The following is a 23,014-nucleotide window of genomic DNA, read 5'->3' on the forward strand; positions in this document are numbered from 1 at the left end:
TGTGCAACCTTCACTTGGTTGCGGCATGAATGGCATGAATTCCTTCTCTCAAATATAGTATTTTCCATTGCACCCAGTAGGCTTTAGTGGTTCGACAGCAGGATGCCATGTCGACCCAAGGTGGCCCAATGCTTCCCTTCTTCAGCCACTTGAACACCGGCGTTTTGTCTGGTTCTGTCTTCTGTGCTGTGCAGTGCCGCTCGCATTTCCATCCTCAGCAGTTCAGTATAAACTACTTATATTGTAGGAGGGACACCTGAAGGGAGGAGCGGCCGTGTGCTCACTGTCACTCGCCAAGTCATCACGAGCTGACTGTGACCTCAGCAAAGAGGAGCACCAGATCCTCCTCGACAAAAAAGTGAAACTCGCTTCCTGGTTGTACCCAGGCTTCATTTTGGGTCCTTTTCCCTTGGACCGAGACGTTTCTGGTGCAGGCTCCCTGGTCTACCCAACAGGGCAGCCAACCAACGGGGTGGGTCTAATGGTTCAAATGTTGCAATGAGTGCATAGTGACTTTCCAATATTACACTGAGATACACAGCTTATCAGGTTGTTCTGCTTGCCGATAGAAAGACAGCTAAACCCAAACAAATTGACTCGCCACTGTGAAGGTCGAGGTAACAATGCACCCCACCCATCTCTACTACACAATGTTGACATTATAATGGATAAAGTAGCTTCTCTGGTTTTGTCAGCTCTAATTTTCCCTAGTGACCTGCTGCTTAACCTTTCACCAGTTTTCACAACCACAAAGTGAATGGATTTCATGCACTTAAATGTCAGATTTCATGAGCATTTATTGAAAATCAGTTTTACAAAATATTGCAAGTTCATTTCTGATATGTGACAGAATTGCTGAGTGATAACATCAGTTCAACGTGTTTGAGACAATTGACTTTAATACAGGAATTACAGAACATTGATCCAAGATAGTTTTCTTGCCTTATTGCCATGAAGAACATTTGTTCGAAGGGTGGCTGTGAAATCAGGCAGAGGTAGATAGAGCTGCAATCTATTTTCCATAAAACTTAAATAGAGATGTGCTTTTTCTGTGCTACAGCAATACATTCAACACTGAATGATGGGCAGAAGTGCAAACTAATGGTTCTGCCACTCAAAGTCTCTAGATGATGAAGATCTTCATCACTGACGACAACATCAGGACTGTTCCGTCGAGAAAGGTGCTGTTTTGTGTTCACAAATATCAACCAGCTCAAGTTTATTTATGTTCATAAGCAAATACCAAAATTCGATGATCCGGGAAAAACAAGAATGAGGATCACATAAAATACGTTAAAACACTCAATATATACACAGGTAAAGATATACTGTAAATATATAACAGGAATAAAAAACAAAGTCAGAAGCAGCACATAGCGGGTTGGCAGGCAGCATAAACAGTTGTCTTTTATCCTTCAAAAAGAGTTCATTTGTCCTGAGGCGTTCTGACCTGAGGCCGGGCGATTCTCATCTAGGGAGGGAAACAAGGCAGCAATAAGTAAACACCTTTCAACTTCAATTGTACTTTTCTATGTCATGTCCAGTCGAGTAGCCGTTGAACTTTGGTACCTGATCTCAGGAGGCTTTGATATAGAGGATCAAAAATGAAACCTTGCCAGAAGATTTATTTGGCATGAATGTGCCTTTTTAATGCAGCATTTATTGCATCAGCCCTAAATTCCAAATCAAGCCAATTTTTTTTTTTTTCATCCAGGATCAGGTGAAAATAAAACGCTACGTTCAGAGCTTCAGAGTTCTGTGATAGCTTACTGACCGGTGGGTTGGAGGGAGTCACCCTCGAATTGGAGTTGACGGAGTTCCCAGTGGAGCGAGGAGAATGTCCATCAGAGCCAGGCCTGCTGTCCCAACCAGGGCTGGGCTGTCGGTTGTTGGAGTACAGAGGTGCTGAATTCACCCTGTAGACAGGCGTGGGTCGCTGGCTCATCTGCTCCTCTGTGCTTGTGCTCCATTCATCATGTATGTACGTGGGGTTTCTATAATCATCTGCTGGGAAAACATCTCAAGGTCACAAACAAGTCTCCACCAACACTCACTTGGTCCGACCTCTTCAGTTTCACGGCACCATCTGACCCAACATGGGCATCTCAAAGATAAATCCTTCATGAGGATTTGAAAAACCTGAACAATGGAAGACAAACTCGACAAAGCTATGACTGAAAAAAGATTTAGAATTCCATGGGTTTGCAGAACATTTACTTATATGGTACTTAAAGAGCCTATATCGCACAGGTTTTGTTGATTGAGAACCACAAGATTGAGGAAGGCTTAGCAGGAGGAATTTGGCCATCCACCAAGACTTGTTGATGAGCACCCATGGATGTAGTCTGGGGATCATTCACCACATTCACCTCATGGATGTCTTGCTAGCTATGCGAAACAACTGAGACCAGGAAACAGAGCATCACGTCACCTTTTTAAAGAATAGATTTCCTGTAAACCCAGCACTTACCTGAGTTGTTTGGCCCAGTGGAGCTGTTTGAGCGCGACCACTGGAAGTCCTCTTTCAGACACTGGTTCACCAGCTTCTCCTTCAGGTCTCGTTTCCTAAAAAGGGCAACAGTGTCCAGTCATGAAACATACTTAGGGAAAAAGATTGTTTTCAAACTTAGAGAAATACAATACATCAAGTATGGATGAAGGTACACAGTTTGTCTTGACTATCATGAGAACAGGGCCAGAAGATGGAGCTCCTTACCATTCCAGCCTTTGTTTCTTGATTATTTTGTATGACGTCAGGCCAGCCACAGTCAGTACGAGGCCAACAAGGGTGGCACCAAACCCTGCACCAAATGCAGTCTTGTGCACTGGATATGCACAGTCTGCAGCCAAGTACCACATGTGGTCCAAGCAACTGAAATAATGGAGGGCAGCAATTCAATGACAGCAATCGCTCACTTCAGCCACACACATAAAGGCCACATGGAGCAAAACAAAAACTTGGGAAAGGAACAGAAATCTTGGATTCAAATACTCTGACATAAAATGATGCGTCCAACCTGAGCAAAACTTGGATTTTTAAAATCATAAACAGACGTAGTTAGCATGTAAAACATCGAGAGTCAAGTGTTGACCCCTTTATCTGGGCTGCTGACTGTGTAGGGCGACATCCATGTTTGAGTTGAGGACAATAAATAGACCCTTGAACAGAAACAATTGTTGGCTTCAATAAATGTTCACAATGATTATTGAATATGACACAAGTATCAGGTCAGGTACAGGTTTGCTATTCCACTTTTTGTATTTCCAGTCACTTACTCGCAGTAAGCGCCGTCTGCTCTGATCTGGCAGAGTGACCTGCTGTAGCATTTTTTAAATGTTGAATGACGCTCGGAGCATGGCGTCACACACACGATGCCTCCTGTCCCAGTTTCCTTTGCTTCATAGAGATGAGTCAAATTTTTATTCTCCACAAAGGTATCACAGATCTCTGGAGGAGAGATAGAAAGCTGTGTTAGACTTTGACATCCCTTCATCAAATGCATCAAGTTATGTTTAAGAATTCTTTCATGGTTTGAAGTGAACCAAATCCTGTGTCCACATTCTGTACGTTCGAAGTACTCTGGTCGTTATTCGTGCTGGATTGGCTCTGTGAGAATGATCTTTGAGATCTAACAATAGCATTCACTTGCAGGAAAATTCAACGTCTACATGATGATAAAAGCGGCTCCTTCAGAAATAAGAGGAAATCTGCTCTGGAGCAAAACTGGTGATATTCGACAGGCAAACCCACGGTTATTCAAAAGCTCCTCTTCACTGTCGACATCGAAGGTAGGTTCACCTGTGACGTTGAATGGACACCCTGCAAGCAACAAAAAAATCAAGATACAGCATGAAGAGCCAATAGTGATTGAGCACATGACATGACATTGTGACATTGTGGTCATACTTTTTGTACAGTTGTACAGCTGATTAACAGCAATGATGACTGAGTCAGCGTCCGTCAGATACTCTTCCACAAAGGAGCTGTTGTTGGGAATCTCCAACACAACGTCGTGGGTGACGTTCACACTAGGGTTGGAAAAAAAATCAAGAAATTTATCAGACACTTTAAATGCCATTTCTAAATATGTCTTCCAACTGACTATATATATATATATATATATATATATATATATATATATATATGTATATATGTATATATATATAATTTTTGCAGGAAAAGAATGCAGGAATTGAATGTAATTTTTGTTCACACGTGACAAACATATATCCCCCTCCTGCCAAAAAAAACTGAAAACTAAGCAAGCATTTTCTGAGTAAGAATATTAGACAAATTAGTTTTCACAATCTATGATCATTACCCAGCGACAGGAGCTGGTGGGCGACTGGTGGCAGCCATGACCTGGGCTTCCATTCTCACCTAGAATCATCACATTGACATCCAGTTATAGTGCATCAGTCATCATGCTGGAGAATGAATTCCCTTACCGCAGCCAAAATGTTGCCTGACAGACGGATCGGAAGATAACCAGGGCTGTCAGTGTCATGAAAAAGAAGAGACAATGTCAATGGTCCTGCGGCTGTGATGTGACCAGGATTATTGGCAGATAAAAATCCATTACCTGACGCTGGTGACCTCTAATGTTTTAAAATAGGAAATGTTGGTGCTCCTGTAATAAATCTCCATCTGAAATGGTCACAAAAAGTCAAATTGCCAAGCTGTGCCAAGAGAGAAGAACAATCCACAATTGACAGCGTGTACCAGATGAGTGAAGTTGCCGACAAAGGCTTTGTACTGCATTGAGGACGTGTCGTCATAACGCTCGTCATACTTGTCTTCGACCACCAGACTGACCCGGACGGTTGCGTTTAGTGTTGCTGGAATGGACAATGAAAATGAAAACGGGTTCATGAGATATGAATGAATTGGGGGGTGAGTTTTGACAGGAATGTCCAGGAATCATGGTAGAACTATGACAGAATACATGCAAGTAAATGAGAGAGGCAGGAGGAATGTTGAAGATGACAAAGGTGTAGAGGTTTTGAAAATGCACAAGTTGAAGAGTTTTGAATCTGACATGCAAAATCAGAATCAGAATCAAGTTTATTGCCATGGTCAGTGGGGATCCCACCAACTAGGAAAGTGCTTCGGAATAAACAGCTATCAACAAAATAAAATAAAATAACCCACAAACAACAAAGACTGATCACAAACTCAACAGTCTGACGGCCGAGGGGAAGAAGCTGTCTGGATCGACCGATTCTGAGAGGCGAAGAGGAGAACGCTGCCGGTGTTGGATCTGGTGGATCCAACTTTGCTTTAAAGGACACCAGTGAGACCTGCCATGATGCATAGTTTAGAGCAGTGGTTGGCAGCCACTTGCTCCGAAGCCAAATGTGGCTCTTCTGACCTCTGAGTTGCAGCTCCCTTCAGCGGAGACTAGTGATGGAAGACTTTTGCATCAACGAAATTTCAACTCTCTTTCGTCATTCATTATCTGGTCTTGTCTTCCTCACTCACACATACAAGGAATTCACTCACTGCATTCGACTGACAACCTCTAGAACGCTCATCTACACTTATGTTAGCTCTCGTTTCTTTGCACAATGCAGGTGTGCTTGAGTGTTCCGTGGCTCCCATGTCTTTACCGGTGGCAAAACCCAAGGCTTTCCCACAACCAAAACATGCCGTTGAACCTTGGCGAGTGCACAGACACAGTCATTTTCAATAATAACAAAAGAACCTTCCTTGTTCAGGCCGGTTTCGTTGCCCACTATTGGATTATAGCCATGCATATCTTGCTCACGCCTAATTGTTCATGGAGAAAATGATTTTACTACAGCCCTAGTCTGTTGTAACTCCAAATGCAACAATTTTTTCGATAAAATGATCTGCTGGGAATCATCTGAGGCGGAATCTCAGTCACTTTTGTCCCTGTCAGCTAGGGCAACTCTGAATATTGCCAAAATGGACTTTTTGTTATTATGATCATTAAATGGGAGCAATAGAGGCGCAGAACTGGCCAGCAGGAGACATGCTTCTCTTTCTTTGATCACGCGGTGTTGATGTAACTTTGATGTTAATATTTTCAGTATTTTTGGTTTACTTTGTTTGTGCTTCTTTTGAAGTTTGTGGCTGTTCTTACAACAATGTTTGTTTCTAGTTTTGGAAAATGTAGGAAGAGACCAGGAAGGACGACAGTGAGTCAGAGGTACTGCTCATGGAGAAGTGTGAGAAGTGTGAGAACAACTTTAGGGATGCCAGACTTAGGTGGTTGTGGCCGTGTGGAGGGGGAGAGACAGGGAACACGACAATTACTGGGTAAAAGCAGTAGAAGAAGACAACCCAGACAGAACAATATGAAAGGATGGGTTGGATAGACGTGAAGGTTAATACTTAGGAGGATGCACAAGAAAGGTTAATGTGGAGGAGACTGACTTCCTGTTGCAAACCACGATGGGCCAGTGGGGTGGAAAAGAAAGAGGAATGAAGACAGGCAAATTAAAATATGGAGGAGTTGCGAACATGCTTGTTTACCTGGCTGAATTTCTACCACAAATTCACAGATGCGCCCAGAGAATCCAGGTGGACACAAACAGTTCTCTCCATTCAAAGTTCCTCCGTTCAGACACACTACAGAAGGAATGGTGGTCGAAAGAGTGGTCCTTGGAGTGACTACAGGGGTAGTAGTTTGAGAGGGAGTGACTACAGGAGGAGTGGTCACAGCTGGAGTAACATTAGGCTGAGTGGTTTTAGAAGAGGAACTCTCTGGTGTGGAAATCTCAGACGGTGTTGATCCTGGTGAATCAGAAGTAGGGGGCTTGGACAGAGTACTTTTAGATGTCGTTGACACCGATATCGCGGTTGGTTGAAATGTAGTGGCTTCAACTGTTGTTCTGGAAAATGCAGTAGTTTCAGAAGGTGTTGGTTCTGATGTGGTAGATTCAGCAGTAAATGGTTTTGATGTAGTAGATTGAGCAGTAATCTGTTCTGATGTAGTCCTTCCAGAGGTAATGAATCCTGCTGTCGTAGTTCCAGCAGTGGCTGCTTCTGATGTAGTACTTGCATTAGAAGCTGTTTCTGATGAGGTAGTATCAGAACTAGAGGGCGTAGGTGAAATTGCAGTAGTAACTCTTTCTGGTGTAGTACTTGCATCAGTAGCTGGTACAGATGAGATTCCCAGAGTGGTTGGTTCAGGTGGAGGTGGTTCTGATGTACTACTCTCAGCTGTAGTTTGTTCTGATGTAGTAGTTTTAGTAGTATTGGTTTCCATTGTACTACTGTCTGCAGTTGTCGATTCCAAAGTTGTGCTCTTAGTAGTTATTTCCAAAGCTGTAGTTTCTGTGGTTGTTGGTTCAGAAGTAGTGCTTTCAGGTGTTACTGGTTGCGGTGTTGTTTTAGAAGAGGTTGGATCTCGGGTAGTCATTTCTGCTGATGTAGTGTTTTCAGATATAGTTGGTTCTAATGTAGTATTTCCAGCAGTTGTCTGTTCCAAAGTGGAACTGTCAGCAGTCGTTTTCAAAGCTGCAGTTTCCATAGTTGTTGGTAGTGGTGTCATTGGTGATAAAGTAGTGGTTTCTGTAGTGCTTGGTTCCGGTGTGGTTGTTTCTGCTGAGATTGATTCTGATGTTGTAGATTGTTCTAAAGTAATAGATTCTGGAGTGGTTGGCTCCGGTGATGATGATGGTGCTAAAGTAGTAGTTTCTGCAATCGTTGTTTCCAAAGCTGTTGTGCCAGCCGCGGTTAGTTCTGATCTAGTAGTTTTGGCAGTGGTTGGTTCTGGTGTTTTAATTTCAGCAGTGATTGGTTTTGATGTAGAACTTTCAGTAGTCCTTGTTGCTGTTGTTTCAGCAGTTATAGTTATAGTGGTTACCGCTGTGGTTGATTGCGATGTAGTAGTTTCAATGGTAGTTATTTCCGTTGTATTGGTTTCAGCAGTGGTTTGTTCCTGTGTTGTAGTTTCGCCTGTTGTAGGTTCCAGTGTTGTTGATGGTTCTGAATTAGTAGTTTCTACAGTGGTAAATTCTGGTGTTGTTGATGGTTTTAGAGTAGTGTTTTCCGCTGTGTTTGGATCTGATGTATTACTTTCAGAGGTTGCAGGTTCGACAGTAGTAGTTTCCGCAGTGATTGGTTCTGATGTTGTTGATGGTTTTAGAGTAGCAGTTTCTGCTGTGGTTGGATCCGATGCAGTATTTTCTGCAGTGGTTGGTTCTGCTGTTGTTGGTTCTAAGGTTCCCAGGGTGGTTGATTCTGATGGAGTACTTTCGGCCGTGGTTGGTTGCAGTTTCGTAGTTTCAGCAGTGGTTGGTTCCTTTGTTGTTGTTTCCACAGTTGTTGGTTGGTCTGGTGTTATTGATGGTTTCAAAGTGGTAGTATCCACTGTGGTTGGTTCCGGTGTTGTAGTTTGGGTAGTGGTGGGTTCTGATGTAGTTTCAGCAGTTGTTGGTGTTGTTGATGGATTTCGTGTAGTAGTTTCAGCAGTGGTGGGTTCCAGTGTTATTGAGGGTTGCGAAGAAGCATTTTCCTCTGTGGTTGGTCCTGGTGTGGTAGTTTCTGCAGTGGTTGGTTCTGGTGTTCTGGATGGATTTAGTGTAGCAGTTTCCGCTGTGGTTGGTTCAGTTGTAGAAGTTTCTGCAGTGGTTGGTTCCAGTGTTAATGATGGTTGTGAAGTAGCATTTTCCTGAGTGGTTGGTTCCGTTGTTTTTGGTTCCAAAGTAGTAGTTCTCATGGTGGTTTGTTCTGATATAGTATATTCAGCAGTTGTTGATTCTGGTGTTGTTGTTGGTTCCAAAGGGGTTGTATCCACTGTGGTCAGTTCCGGTGTTGTAGTATTGGTGGTGGTTGGTTTTGATGTAGTTTCATCAGTTGGTTTTGGTGTTATTGATGGTTGTGAAGAAGCAGTTTCCGCAGTAGTTGGTTGTGACGTCGTACTTTCAACGGTGGTTGATTCTGATGTGGTACTTTCAGCCGAGGTTGGTTCCGGTGTTGTAGACTCTGCAGTGGTTGATGGTGTTGTTGATGGATTTAGTGTAGTAGTTTCAGCAGTGATTGGTTCTGGTGTTATTAATGGTTGTGACGTAGCAGTTTTGTCAGTGGTTGATTGCTGTGTTGTTGATCGTTCTACAGTAGTTTCTTCAGTGGTTGGTTCTGTTGTAGTAGTTTCAACAGTGGCTGGTTCTGGTGTTGTTGATGGTTCTAAAGTCGTAAACTCCACAGTAGTTGGTTCTCGGGTTGTTGAGTGTTCCTTAGTAGACGTTTCAACAGTGGTTGATTGTGATGTAGAACTTTGAACCGTGGTTGGTTCTGGTGTTGTAGTTTCCACAGTGGTTGGTTCTGGTGCTGTTGATGGTTGTGAAGTAGTAGTTTTAGCAGTGGTTGATTCTGGTGTAGTATTTGCAGTGTTTGGTTCTGATGTAGTACTTTTGATAATCGTTGATTCTGATGTAGTAATTTCAGTCGAGGTTGGTTCCGGTGTTGTAGATTTGGCTGTGATTGGTTCCAGTGTGGTTGATGGTTCTAAAGTAGTAGTTTCCGCTGTGGTTGGTTCTGACGTTGTACTTTCAGCAGTGATTGGTTCCAGACTTGTAGTTTCAGTTGTGGTTGGTTCTGGTGTAGTTGATTGTTCTAAAGTAGTAGTTTCCGATGTGGTTGGTTCTGTTGTTTTTGATGTTTCCGAAGTCGTAGTTTCTACAGTTGTTGATTCTGGTGTTGTTGATGGTTCTACAGTTGATGATTCCGCTGTGGTTGGTTCTGATGTCGTACTTTCAGCAGTGGTTGGTTCCAGTGTGGTTGATGGTTCTAAAGCAGTAGTTTCAGCTGTGGTTGGTTTTGATGCCGTACTTTCAGAAGTGGTTTGTTCCAATGTGGTTGATGGTTCTATAGTAGTAGTTTCTGCTGTGGTTGGTTCTGACGTTGTACTTCCAGCAGTGGTTGGTTTCAGACTTGTCGTTTCAGTTGTGGTTGGTTCTGGTGTAGTTGATTGTTCTAAAGTAGTAGTTTCCGATGTGGTTGGTTCTGTTGTTTTTGATGTTTCCGAAGTCGTAGTTTCTTTAGTGGTTGATTCTGGTGTTGTTGATGGTTCTACAGTCGATGATTCCGCTGTGGTTGGTTCTGATGTCGTACTTTCAGCAGTGGTTGATTCCAGTGTGGTTGATGGCTCTAAAGCAGTAGTTTCAGCTGTGGTTGGTTTTGATGCCGTAATTTCAGCAGTGGTTGGTTCCAGACTTGTAGTTTCAGTTGTGGTTGGTTCTGGTGTAGTTGATTGTTCTAAAGTAGTAGTTTCCGATGTGGTTGGTTCTGTTGTTTTTGATTTTTCCGAAGTCGTAGTTTCTTCAGTGGTTGATTCTGGTGTTGTTGTTAGTTCTACAGTTGATGATTCCGCTGTGGTTGGTTCTGATGTCGTACTTTCAGCAGTGGTTGATTCCAGTGTGGTTGGTTTTGATGCCGTACTTTCAGAAGTGGTTTGTTCCAATGTGGTAGATGGTTCTATAGTAGTAGTTTCCGCTGTGGTTGGTTCTGACGTTGTACTTTCAGCAGTGGTTGGTTCCAGACTTGTAGTTTCAGTTGTGGTTGGTTCTGGTGTAGTTGATTGTTCTAAAGTAGTAGTTTCCGATGTGGTTGGTTCTGTTGTTTTTGATGTTTCCGAAGTCGTAGTTTCTTCAGTGGTTGATTCTGGTGTTGTTGATGGTTCTACAGTTGATGATTCCGCTGTGGTTGGTTCTGATGTCGTACTTTCAGAAGTGGTTTGTTCCAATGTGGTTGATGGTTCTATAGTAGCAGTTTCCGCTGTGGTTTGTTCTGATGTAGTATTTTCAGAAGTGGTTGCTTCCAGTGTGGTTGATGGTTCGAAAGTAGTAGTTTCCACTGTGGTTGGTTCCGATGTCATACTTTTATCAGTGGTTGGTTTCGGTGTTGCAGTTTCCACAGTGGTTTGTTCCGGTGTTGTTGATGTTTCAGAAGTAGTAATTTCTGCAAGAGTTGATTCTGATGTCGTACGGTCGGGAGTGGTTGGTTCCAGTGTGGTTGATGGTTCTGAAGTAGTAGTTTCCGCTGTGGTTGGTTCTGATGTCGTACTTTCAGCAGTGGTTGGTTCTAATGTAGTATCTTCATTCGTGGTTTGTTCCGGTCTTGTCGTTTCAGCAGTAGTTGATTCTGATGTCGTACTTTCAGCAGTGGTTGGTTCGTGTGTGGCTGATGGTTCTAAAGTAGTAGTTTCAGCAGTGGTTTGTTCCGGTGTTGTTGATAATTCAGAAGTAGTAATTTCCCCAGTGGTTGATTTTGCTGTAGTACTTTTATCTGTGGTTTGTTCCGGTGTTGTCGTTTCAGTAGTAGTTGATTCTGATGTAGTACTTTCAGCAGTGGTTGGTTCTGATGTTGTACTTTCAGCAGTGGTTGGTTCCAGTGTTGTAGTTTCTGCTATGGTTGGTTGCAGTGTGGTTGACTCTTCTAACGTAGTAGTTTCCGTTGTGGTTGGTTCTGATATCGTACTTTCAGTAGTGGTTGATTCCAGTGTTGTTGATGGTTCAGAAGTAGTAAATTCCGCAGTGGTTGGTTCTGATTTTACACTTTCATCTGTGGTTTGTTCCAGTGTGGTTGATGATTCTGAAGTTGTAGTTTCAGCAGTGGTTGGTTCTGATGTGGTGATTTCAGAACTCGTTGGTTCCAGTGTTGTTGATGGTTCTGAAATTGCAGTTTCTTCTGTGGTTGATTCAGGTGTTGTTGATGGTTTGACAGTAGTAGTTTTAGCAGTGGTTGGTTCTGAGGTCGTAATTTCAGTAGTGGTTTGTTCCGTTGTTGTTGATAGTTCAGAAGTAGTAATTTCTGCATGAGTTGATTCTGATGTTGTACTATCAGTCGTGGTTTGTTCTGGTGTTGTTGTTTCCGCAGTTGTAGATTCTGATGTTGTGTGGTCAGCAGTGGTTGGTTCCAGTGTTGTAGTTTCTGCTGTGGTTGGTTCTGATGTACTTTCAACAGTGGTCGATCCCAGTGTTGTTGATGGTTCTGAAGTAGTAGTTTCTTCAGTAGTTGATTCTGGTGTTGTTGATGGTTCCACAGTTGTAGTTTCAGCAGTGGTTTGTTCCGGTGTGGTTGATGGTTCTGAAGTAGTAGTGTCTGCTGTGGTTGGTTCTGATGTCATGCTTTCAGCAGTGGTTGTTTCCAGTGTGGTTGACGGTTCTAAAGTAGTCGTTTCTGTTGTGGTTGGTTCTGATGTTGTACTTTCAGCAGTGGTTGTTTGTGGTGTAGTTGATGGTTCTGAAGTAGTAGTTTTTTCATTAGTAGTTTGTTCCAGTATTGTTGATGGTTCAGAAGTAGAAATTTCCGCAGTGGTTGGTTCAAATGTAGTCCGCTCATCCGTGGTTTGTACCGCTGTCGCAGTTTCAGCAGTAGTTGATTCTGATGTTGTCTGGTCAGCAGTGGTTGGTTCCTGTGTGATTGATGGTTCTAAAGCAGTAGTTTCCGTGGTTTGTTCTGGTGTGTTTGATGCTTCTTCAGTAGTAGTTTCAGCAGTGGTCGATTCTGATGTTGTAATTTCAGCAGTAGTTGGTTGTGGTGTAGTTGATGGTTCTAAAGCAGTAGTTTCTTCTGTAGTTAATTCTGGTGTTGTTGATGGTTTTACAGTTGTAGTTTCACCAGTGGTTTGTTCCAGTGTTGTTAATGGTTCTGAAGTAGTTGTTTCTTCTGTGGTTGGCTCTGATGTCGTACTTTCAGCAGTGGTTGGTTCCAGTGTTGTAGTTTCAGTTGTGGTTGTTCTTTCTGTGGTTGACGGTTCCAATGTAGATGTTTTCGTTGTGGTTGGTTCTGATGTCGTAATTTCAGTAATGCTTTGTTCCAGTGTTGTTGGTGGTTCAGAAGTAGTAGTTTCTTCAGTTGTTGATTCTGTTGTTGTTGATGGTTCTACAGTTGTAGTTTCAGCTGTGGTTGTTTCAAGTGTTGTAGTTTCAGCAGTAGTTGGTTCCAGTGTGGTTGATGTTTCTGAAGTAGTAGTTTCCGGTGTGATTGGTTCTGATGTTGTACTTTCATCTGTGGTTTGTTCTGGTGTTGTAGTTTCAGTAGTGGTTGGTTCTTGTGTGGTTGATGGTTCTGAAGTAGTAGTTTTCGCTGCGGATGGTTCTGATGTCGTACTTTCAGCAATGGTTGGTTCTGTTGTCGTACTTTCAGCAGTGGTTGGTTCCAGTGTTGTAGTTTCAGCTGTGGTTGGTTCCAGTGTGGTTGACGGTTCTAACGTCGCAGTTTCCGTTGTGGTTAGTTCTGATGTCATACTTTCAGTAGTGGTTTGTTCCAGAGTGGTTGATGGTTCTTCAGTTGTACTTTTCATTGTGGTTGGTTCTAATGTAGTGGTTTCAGCAGTGGTTGGTTCCAGGGTTGTAGTTTCAGATGTGGTTTGTTCCGATGTGGTTGATGTTTCTAAAGTAGTAGTTTCCACTGTGGTTGGTTCTGTCGTACTTTCATCAGTGCTTGATTCTTGTGTTGTAGTTTCAGCTGCGGATGGTTCCGGTGTAGCTCTTTCAGCAGTGGTTGGTTCTGATGTCGTACTTTCAGAAGTGGTTGGTTGCATTGTTGTAGTTTCCGCTGTGGTTGATTCTGGTGTTGTTGATAGTTCGACTGTTGTTGTTTCAGCAGTTGTTGTTTTCTGTTTTGTTGTTGGTTTGAAAGTTGTAGTTTTAGTTGTTGTTGGTTTTGATGTAGTACTTGCAGCTGTGGTTTGATCTGGTGTTGTACTTTCAGTAGTGGTTAGTTCCAGAGTGGTTGATGGGTCTTCAGTTGTACTTTCCATTGTGGTTGGTTCTAATGTCGTGGTTTCAGCAGTGGTTGGTTCCGGTGTTGTAATTTCGGCCGTAGTTGTTTCCTGTGATATCGTGTCTGCAGTTGTTGGTTCCAGTGTTATAGTTTCAGCAGTGGTCATGTCCAGTGTTGTAGTTTCAGCAGTGTTTTGTTCCGGCGTTTTTGATGGTTCAGAAGTAGTAATTTCTTCAGTAGTTTCCCCTATGGTTGGTTCCGATATCGTAATTTCTCCAGTGGTTGCTTCCAGTGTTGTTGTTTCAGTAGTGGTTGGTTCTTGTGTGGTTGATGGTTCTGAAGTAGTAGTTTTCGCTGCGGTTGGTTCTGATGTCGTACTTTCAGCAATGGTTGGTTCTGTTGTCGTACTTTCAGCAGTGGTTGGTTCCAGTGTTGTAGTTTCAGCTGTGGTTGGTTCCAGTGTGTTTGACGGTTCTAACGTCGCAGTTTCCGTTGTGGTTAGTTCTGATGTCATACTTTCAGAAGTGGTTAGTTCCAGAGTGGTTGATGGTTCTTCAGTTGTACTTTTCATTGTGGTTGGTTCTAATGTAGTGGTTTCATCAGTACTTGATTCTTGTGTTGTAGTTTCAGCTGTGGATGGTTCCGGTGTAGCTCTTTCAGCAGTGGTTGGTTCTGATGTTGTTCTTTCAGAAGTGGTTGGTTCCAGTGTTGTAGTTTCAGCTGTGCTGGGTTCCAGTGTTGTAGTTTCCGCTGTGGTTGATTCTGGTGTTGTTGATAGTTCGACTGTTGTTGTTTCAGCAGTTGTTGTTTTCTGTTTTGTTGTTGGTTTGAAAGTTGTAGTTTTAGTTGTTGTTGGTTTTGATGTAGTACTTGCAGCTGTGGTTTGATCTGGTGTTGTACTTTCAGTAGTGGTTAGTTCCAGAGTGGTTGATGCGTCTTCAGTTGTACTTTCCATTGTGGTTGGTTCTAATGTCGTGGTTTCAGCAGTGGTTGGTTCCGATATCGTAATTTCTGCAGTGGTTGCTTCCAGTGTTGTTGTTTCAGCCATGGTTGTTTCCAGTGTTGTAGTTTCAGTAGTGGTTGGTTCTTGTGTGGTTGATGGTTCTGAAGTAGTAGTTTTCGCTGCGGTTGGTTCTGATGTCGTACTTTCAGCAATGGTTGGTTCTGTTGTCGTACTTTCAGCAGTGGTTGCTTCTGTTGTCGTACTTTCAGCAGTGGTTGGTTCCAGTGTTGTAGTTTCAGCTGTGGTTGGTTCCAGTGTGGTTGACGGTTCTAACGTCGCAGTTTCCGTTGTGGTTAGTTCTGATGTCATACTTTCAAAAGTGGTTAGTTCCAGAGTGGTTGATGGTTCTTCAGTTGTACTTTTCATTGTGGTTGGTTCTAATGTAGTGGTTTCAGCAGTGGTTGGTTCCAGGGTTGTAGTTTCAGCTGTGGTTTGTTCCGATGTGGTTGATGTTTCTAAAGTAGTAGTTTCCACTGTGGTTGGTTCTGTCATACTTTCATCAGTACTTGATTCTTGTGTTGTAGTTTCAGCTGTGGATGGTTCCGGTGTAGCTCTTTCAGCAGTGGTTGGTTCTGATGTTGTTCTTTCAGAAGTGGTTGGTTCCAGTGTTGTAGTTTCAGCTGTGCTGGGTTCCAGTGTTGTTGTTTCAGCAGTTGTTGTTTTCTGTTTTGTTGTTGGTTTGAAAGTTGTAGTTTTAGTTGTTGTTGGTTTTGATGTAGTACTTGCAGCTGTGGTTTGATCTGGTGTTGTACTTTCAGTAGTGGTTAGTTCCAGAGTGGTTGATGCGTCTTCAGTTGTACTTTCCATTGTGGTTGGTTCTAATGTTGTGGTTTCAGCAGTGGTTGGTTCCGGTGTTGTAATTTCGGCCGTAGATGTTTCCTGTGATAGCGTTTCTGCATTTGTTGGTTCCAGTGTTTTAGTTTCAGCAGTGGTCATGGTCAGTGTTGTAGTTTCAGCAGTGTTTTGTTCCGGCGTTTTTGATGGTTCAGAAGTAGTAACTTTTTCAGTAGTTTCCCCGATGGTTGGTTCCGATATCGTCATTTCTGCAGTGGTTGGTTCCAGTGTTGTAGTTTCAGTCGTGGTTGGTTCTTGTGTGGTTGATGGTTCTGAAGTAGTAGTTTTCGCTGCGGTTGGTTCTGATGTCATACTTTCAGCAGTGGTTGGTTCCAGTGTGGTTGACGGTTCTAACGTCGCAGTTTCTCTTGTGGTTAGTTCTGATGTCGTACTTTCAGTAGTGGTTAGTTCCAGAGTGGTTGATGGGTCTTCAGTTGTACTTTCCATTGTGGTTGGTTCTAATGTCGTGGTTTCAGCAGTGGTTGGTTCCGGTGTTGTAATTTCGGCCGTAGATGTTTCCTGTGATAGCGTTTCTGCATTTGTTGGTTCCAGTGTTATAGTTTCAGCAGTGGTCATGGTCAGTGTTGTAGTTTCAGCAGTGTTTTGTTCCTGCGTTTTTGATGGTTCAGAAGTAGTAACTTCTTCAGTAGTTTCCCCTATGGTTGGTTCCGATATCGTAATTTCTGCAGTGGTTGCTTCCAGTGTTGTTGTTTCAGCTATGGTTGGTTCCAGTGTGGTTGATCGTTCTAACGTCGCAGTTTCTCTTGTGGTTAGTTCTGATGTCATACTTTCAGTAGTGGTTAGTTCCAGAGTGGTTGATGGGTCTTCAGTTGTACTTTCCATTGTGGTTGGTTCCAATGTCGTGGTTTCAGCAGTGGTTGGTTGTGATGTAGTAATTTCAGCAGTGGTTGGTTCCAGGGTTGTAGTTTCCAGTGTGGATGATGGTTGTAAAGTAGTAGTTTTTTTAGTAGTAATAGTAGTAGTAGTAGTTAGTAATTCTGGCATTGTGGCTGGTTCTTCAGTCGTAGTTCCACCAGTGGTTGGTTCTGGCTTCGTACTTTCAGCAGTGGTTGTTTCTAGTGTTGTTGATCGTTCAATAGTAGTAGTTTCAGCAGCGGTTGGTTCTGATGTTGTTTGGTCTAACGTAGTAGCTCCAGCAGTTGCTGGTTTCGGTGTTGCTGGTTTTGATGTAGTCGTTCCAGAAGTTGTTGCTTCCATTTCAGCTGTTGTTGGTTCTGATGACGTTGTTTCAGCAGTTGTTGATTCCAATCTAGCTGTTTCTGTTCTTGTTTGTCCTGTTGGTGTTTCACCATTTGTCGTTTCTGAAGTGGTAACATCATCAGTAATTTCTTTGGCAGTTGGTTCTGATGATGGAGTATTTAGTGGTTCAGGTATAGTTGGATCTAAATGTGTTGATCCATTACTTGTTGCCTCTGACCCGGTTGTGTCATCTTCATCTCTGCGTGGTGCAGCAAACAAGCTGGATCCTGAAATGTTCTTTTCCTTATCATTTGACTCAGCTGGATCAAATGAACCTGTGGATCGATAAGATCCACTGACGTTCTTTGAGACACCATAAATGTCAGTTTTTTTCCCGAATGTAGGCCAATCCTCTGCTCCCAAAGGTTCTGAAAAGTAAGACGGTTTCAAGATGAACTTCCCCTCTCACAGTGATGTTCAGTCCCTCTCTCTGACATCTTCACTTTGCGTATGGACCAATAAAGAAACTCACAATTGTAAATGAACATTTTTCTGCAGCACTTCAAACTATCAGATTAAAATTGTATTCCCGGCCGCTGTGGATTACCATTTCTGTCAGTTTCTTCAGCATGAGGGCAGTTTATGTGCCAAGTAGCCAGCGACACCTGAATTTCAATGGAGTCTATGAGTCTGCTCCAGATGACTGTATTAACCCTTCAGCGTCCCAGGAAACGCAGAAGTGACCAAAAAAAGACCTTGATAAAAGGCAGACTCACAAAATGTCCATTGGTGTTGAAAGTAGATTTATAATAACTGAAACAATCCATGTTTCCTCGCGATTTCTGTCACATTTGGTGCTGGCAAGTTAAAGATAAATGGCTGTGGAGAGGCGACTGTGTCCAGCAATGGCTGTGTGCAGGCAGGACAACAGGAGACTTGACACACCTTGGCCTGTGAGCTCCCTCTGTCCTGTGGTGGACACGAACTGCGTTCTGATTGTCACGTTTTGTAAAGAATTATACGAAGATCACCCAAGCGTTTCCTACATTTTAGGATAAGTTGTTCTGCATGACCTTTTTGTAATCTGCGCATATGTTGTTTAAACATATTGGTGGCTCTCAGTAAGAGATTGCTTTTTCTTTTTTCACATTCAGATTTGATGTTTTCTGTGTGATTTAAGGTCCAGTGTGTCAATACAGAACATTAAAATGAAGTATAAACAGTTCATGTGTGAAAAATGATGCAGATCAAGGCCAGCTATACAGTTATATAAAAGTCCAGTTGAATTTCTTGTCATGTCACCAGACGTGGAGATCCGTCATTGTTAAGTATTCATTTTAGATGGAATTGAGAGATAGAATGAGATACATATATTATAGATTATTCTCACACTTAAAACTTGAGTCATTGCCATGAATATGAAAACTCTTTTTTCATGTGAATAATTCATAACTTACGCTCAGAGAAGGCCATTTTATAGCAGAAGGTTTTATAGGTTTTTTTAGGACTGCCACTCACCAAGGAAGAGCAAAGGGCGTCTATATGTATAGAGTATGACCTAGATCTGACTGCAATACTGTGATGAAAGTTTAGCTTTTAGATGAAAATTGAAATTGAAATTTTACAAGCATTTTGATTTATGAATGAATGAATGTTTATTTCAATCTCCGCTGATACTTTAGAATTACATTTAGCATTTATTACACATTATATTACTTTTCTTCCGGCCCACTACATATGGTGCACCTTTCCCTGGTTATTTAATCCTCAAGTTTTGTCATCGTTTAGAGTTTGTTTAAACTTACCATTCGCTGAACAAAAGCAGCACAGTAAAGTCCCCACAATGAACACATTGAAAGAAAGAGCCATCGCCCGGCTACATCCCTGGCACCGGGCGGCAACGAGCGTTCCAAAAAAAAGTCTCCAATCCAGATTGTGGATGTGGACGTGGACACCCAGACCTGGTTAGTGGCAGAGCACACTTGACACTGAGGTTGCGGTCTCTGACTTCTGCATCACCATGAGTCAAGAAGGCGTCACTGATAGACAAAGATAAGAAATGTTTACTGCACACCTCGTGAGCAAATTCCAGAACTTTGTGCTCACTGGAGTTTTCCGCCATGTTGTGACTTCATGATGGTTTTGTATTTCACCTGTTTTTCATCACTGATCTTAGTAAAGACACTTAAATTCGCCGAACACTCGCTGCTCGGTGATGTTACACTGTAGGATTATGAATGGGAGCCCGTAATAATTAGCTATTAATATGAGTCTGATGTAACAAACAAAAATATTGTACATGAGACGATAACTGGTTTACTGCAGAGGGATCTGTCCATTGACATCACACACAGACGAACAAGGGGTATGAAATCAATTTATTCAATCAGTATTTAAACACAAAAATCAGTCTCAAAAATATAATTCAGTGAAAAAAATCTTTTTGGAGACAGGATGCCCCCTCCCCACTTTCTCGATGTTGAGCACCCAAAAAAAGCTTTTGAGTCAATCATCCCAATTCCAGTAATACAGCATGCGCAGTAGGGCTGAACGAGGCATTACTATTTACTTTTTAAAAATGTTTTTCTTACTATATTTTTTGTAACTTCTTTTGACCACTGCAATGTTGCTCTCAACTGCTGTCTCAGCGGCATTCTGTCAATGTACACTACATTTATACTGTGCAAGTGCGGTTAAAATAAATAAAATATAAGCACACAGAAGGAAAGGAAACAACCATATTTTAATTTCCCTAAAAAAAAATAATTAACAAATATTTTTGTCATACATTTATCTCATTGGCATTTTTTAAAAACATCATTATCGACAGTCAAACCAGAAGATTTCAATGGGACAGTAGGTGGCAGCAGAGTCCAGATGATGATCTGGAACGCCACCAAAAACGTCATTGTGGGGAACCGTTTGGTCATAACTTCGACGTCTACCAAGTACTACATTTTTGAAGGGAGAAGTCAACTGAAATGTGTGTTACACAAAGTAGCATATGGTTGGCTACTTTCAGTTTGTTGTCTTAATCTCCTTATCTGTAGTACACATGCTATACATAAGGTTACATTCATAATTTGTGATGAGTAATAGTTAAATGAAAGGAGAAAAAAGTATTGTTCCTTATCACTTATTATACTTGCATTTATGTAGAGGAACTTCAGCTCAAACAGAAATAGTTAAGTAATTGATACTCATGAAATACATTTCGTTTTTTTAGGCAGTTATAATTTTACTTGCACTAAGAAATGAATATAAAAAAAAGGCTAATGATAGAATAAAAAACCCCAATGCATTAATCAAATGCAATAAATGTACAATTACACAAACCCAGTTACACGTTGAATAGTCAGCAATGACATTCAATAAATGAAGGTTTTATTAATTTCTTAAAGCACTTATTTCGCCACAACCACTCAACAACCTGACAACAGCAGGATATCCGGAATGCAATGGATGGAATAACTGAGACATTGTGGTACATTGTAAGTGTAAGACAAATGCAAAACATTTTTTAAACATAATAATAAAAGTATGGCGCTAAGTCCACATTTGTATAAAGATGTCTTTAATAAACATAACATTTCAATATACAGTGACTTGACTCATCACTGTGCTATTCATGGTGGCCAGTGTAGAGAGCAGGCTGAATTGCTCTGCTTTGCATTGCTCTGCTTATGTTTTTTTTTTTTTTTAATCTGTGTAACATTGTCAGTCCAAAATTTCCAAAACTATATCTAACAGCATCCTGAACAAAATATAGGCATGGCGATCTTGGCAGCGAGCTGAGCGCCTTTGTTTACATCATGGCAGAAGGATGGAATGACAGATCAAGATCTCGGATAAGTGTCAGTCTCGGAGGTGCATTTACAGCCTGGCAGTAACTGAGCTACGAAAGGCTTTTCATCTGATCCTGAAGTCGCGATGTTTCTACTCGACTTGTGAGTCAATTTTGTGTTCACTGCTGCCTCTGTTGTTGCAAATCATTGTCTAAGGGAAACGAATGTGCAGCGCCATCGCACACGGTGCATTCACAAGCTGTTTAGTCTTAAACAGCAGCATCTTGTTACATTTCTTGCTGTTTAGCCACGGCCTTTCCCCATAAACAAAGGAACATGGGATGGGATCAGTTGATATCATCAACTGATAGAGTGGTGGCTCCAAAGGATTTAAACATGGACCTCCTTGTGCAACATACCTGGCCACAAGTTTTCCCCCTGTAAAATACTTTCCCTGGTACAAAGCTGCTTGACCATAAGCAAAAAAAATGGCTGTCCAGCCTTCCCTTCAAAAATTCTGAAAAAGAAGTCTGTGCCTCTATCATCATCATCTTCAATTATATTTCTTTATATATTTTTATTTCATTGACATCCCGTTTGTAGAAAACTGTTTTCACTTTGTCATGAAAGAGCTTTTTCCAATAAATGTTTGTGTTAAAAAAGCCAAATTTTATTGACCATGATTGATTTATGAAAGCACTAAAAGGGTAAAACATCCAAGGGAGTGAATACTTATGACAGGCACTGTATGTTATTATTCAGTTTATGTATGTTTCAATATGTCATAATGTATACATTGATGATTTGATGGGGACTTTACACTGTAACTCTCTGTAAGTGGAATCCTCCGTTATCACAATATCCATTTGGGAGATGGTTGCTGATATGAACTTTGCCAAAAAACAAGTCTATGAGTGGCTTTTCATGCATGTTCATGGCATGACATGTTTATGTTCGTTGAGGCAATAAGCAAGTATTTGGGGAAGTCAGAGGCAGCTTTTACTGAGCTGAGCAAGGCTGCATCAGGCATCTTGCCACTGCAGCCTTTGTAGAGTGTTTATCTGGAAACAACCAAGGAAATGGAAAACACTGTGAAGTATGTATTATGAGAAATAATGACACACGAATGAAACGATGAAAGATTAGTATCAAGATATACATAACATATCAAAATGTGATGTTGCACTTTCTGTGGTGTTTTTAGATGTAGCATTTAGGATTGTACTTTTGTTAATGATCCATGGTCCAACTCAGAAACGCCCCAAATAAGTCCATGCCTTGTTTCCATTAAAAGTTCATTCAGCCGTCATTCATGCTTGAGAAATTATGAGTGGGTTGTCAGCCGGCAACAGCATGACATCAGTGTTGCAGACCAAGCACAACTGGTGCAAGTGCGGCACCACAAGGTGACATCATATCTCATATTATACCAGAAGTACCTGTTTTGATGAGTCCTCTCTGCTCCAAAGTGGCCACCATCCGGTCCATTGTGCAACCTTCACTTGGTTGCGGCACGAATGGCATGAATTCCTTCTCTCAAATATAGTATTTTCCATTGCACCCAGTAGGCTTTAGTGGTGGGACAGCAGGATGCCATGTCGACCCAAGGTGGCCCAATGCTTCCCTTCTTCAGCCACTTGAACACCGGTGTTTTGTCTGGTCCTGTCTTCTGTGCTGTGCAGTGCCGCTCGCATTTCCATCCTCAGCAGTTCAGTATAAACTACTTATATTGTAGGAAGGACACCTGAAGGGAGGAGCGGCCGTGTGCTCACTGTCACTCGCCAAGTCATCACGAGCTGACTGTGACCTCAGCAAAGAGGAGCACCAGATCCTCCTCGACAAAAAAGTGAAACTCGCTTCCTGGTTATACCCACTTGTACTTCATTTTGGGTCCTTTTCCCTTGGACCGAGACGTTTCTGGTGCAGGCTCCCTGGTCTACCCAACAGGGCAGCCAACCAGCGGGGTGGTTCAAATGGTTCAAATGTTGCAATGAGTGCATAGTGACTTTCCAATATTACACTGAGATACACAGCTTATCAGGTTGTTCTGCTTGCCGATAGAAAGACAGCTAAACCCAAACAAATTGACTCGCCACTGTGAAGGTCGAGGTAACAATGCACCCCACCCATCTCTACTACACAATGTTGACATTATAATGGATAAAGTAGCTTCTCTGGTTTTGTCAGCTCTAATTTTCCCTAGTGACCTGCTGCTTAACCTTTCACCAGTTTTCACAACCACAAAGTGAATGGATTTCATGCACTTAAATGTCAGATTTCATGAGCATTTATTGAAAATCAGTTTTACAAAATATTGCAAGTTCATTTCTGATATGTGACAGAATTGCTGAGTGATAACATCAGTTCAACGTGTTTGAGACAATTGACTTTAATACAGGAATTACAGAACATTGATCCAAGATAGTTTTCTTGCCTTATTGCCATGAAGAACATTTGTTCGAAGGGTGGCTGTGAAATCAGGCAGAGGTAGAT

General features: G+C 41.9%; 1 protein-coding gene across 1 annotated transcript; it reads right to left on the bottom strand.

The window, feature by feature from the left end:
* Positions 1-9,953: 9,953 nt before the first annotated feature.
* On the bottom strand, positions 9,954-22,009 carry LOC128755936 (salivary glue protein Sgs-3-like; the record flags this gene model as incomplete). Its single annotated transcript, XM_053860046.1, has 3 exons — positions 21,961-22,009; positions 10,958-11,065; positions 9,954-10,024 (listed from the first exon to the last, which is right to left on the bottom strand). Coding segments are annotated over exons 1-3 (228 nt in total), but the record flags the coding sequence as incomplete, so codon positions are not given.
* Between the last annotated feature and the right edge of the window lie 1,005 nt (positions 22,010-23,014).

Source organism: Synchiropus splendidus, chromosome 3 (genome assembly GCF_027744825.2).
Source record: "Synchiropus splendidus isolate RoL2022-P1 chromosome 3, RoL_Sspl_1.0, whole genome shotgun sequence".
NCBI lineage: Eukaryota > Metazoa > Chordata > Actinopteri > Syngnathiformes > Callionymidae > Synchiropus > Synchiropus splendidus.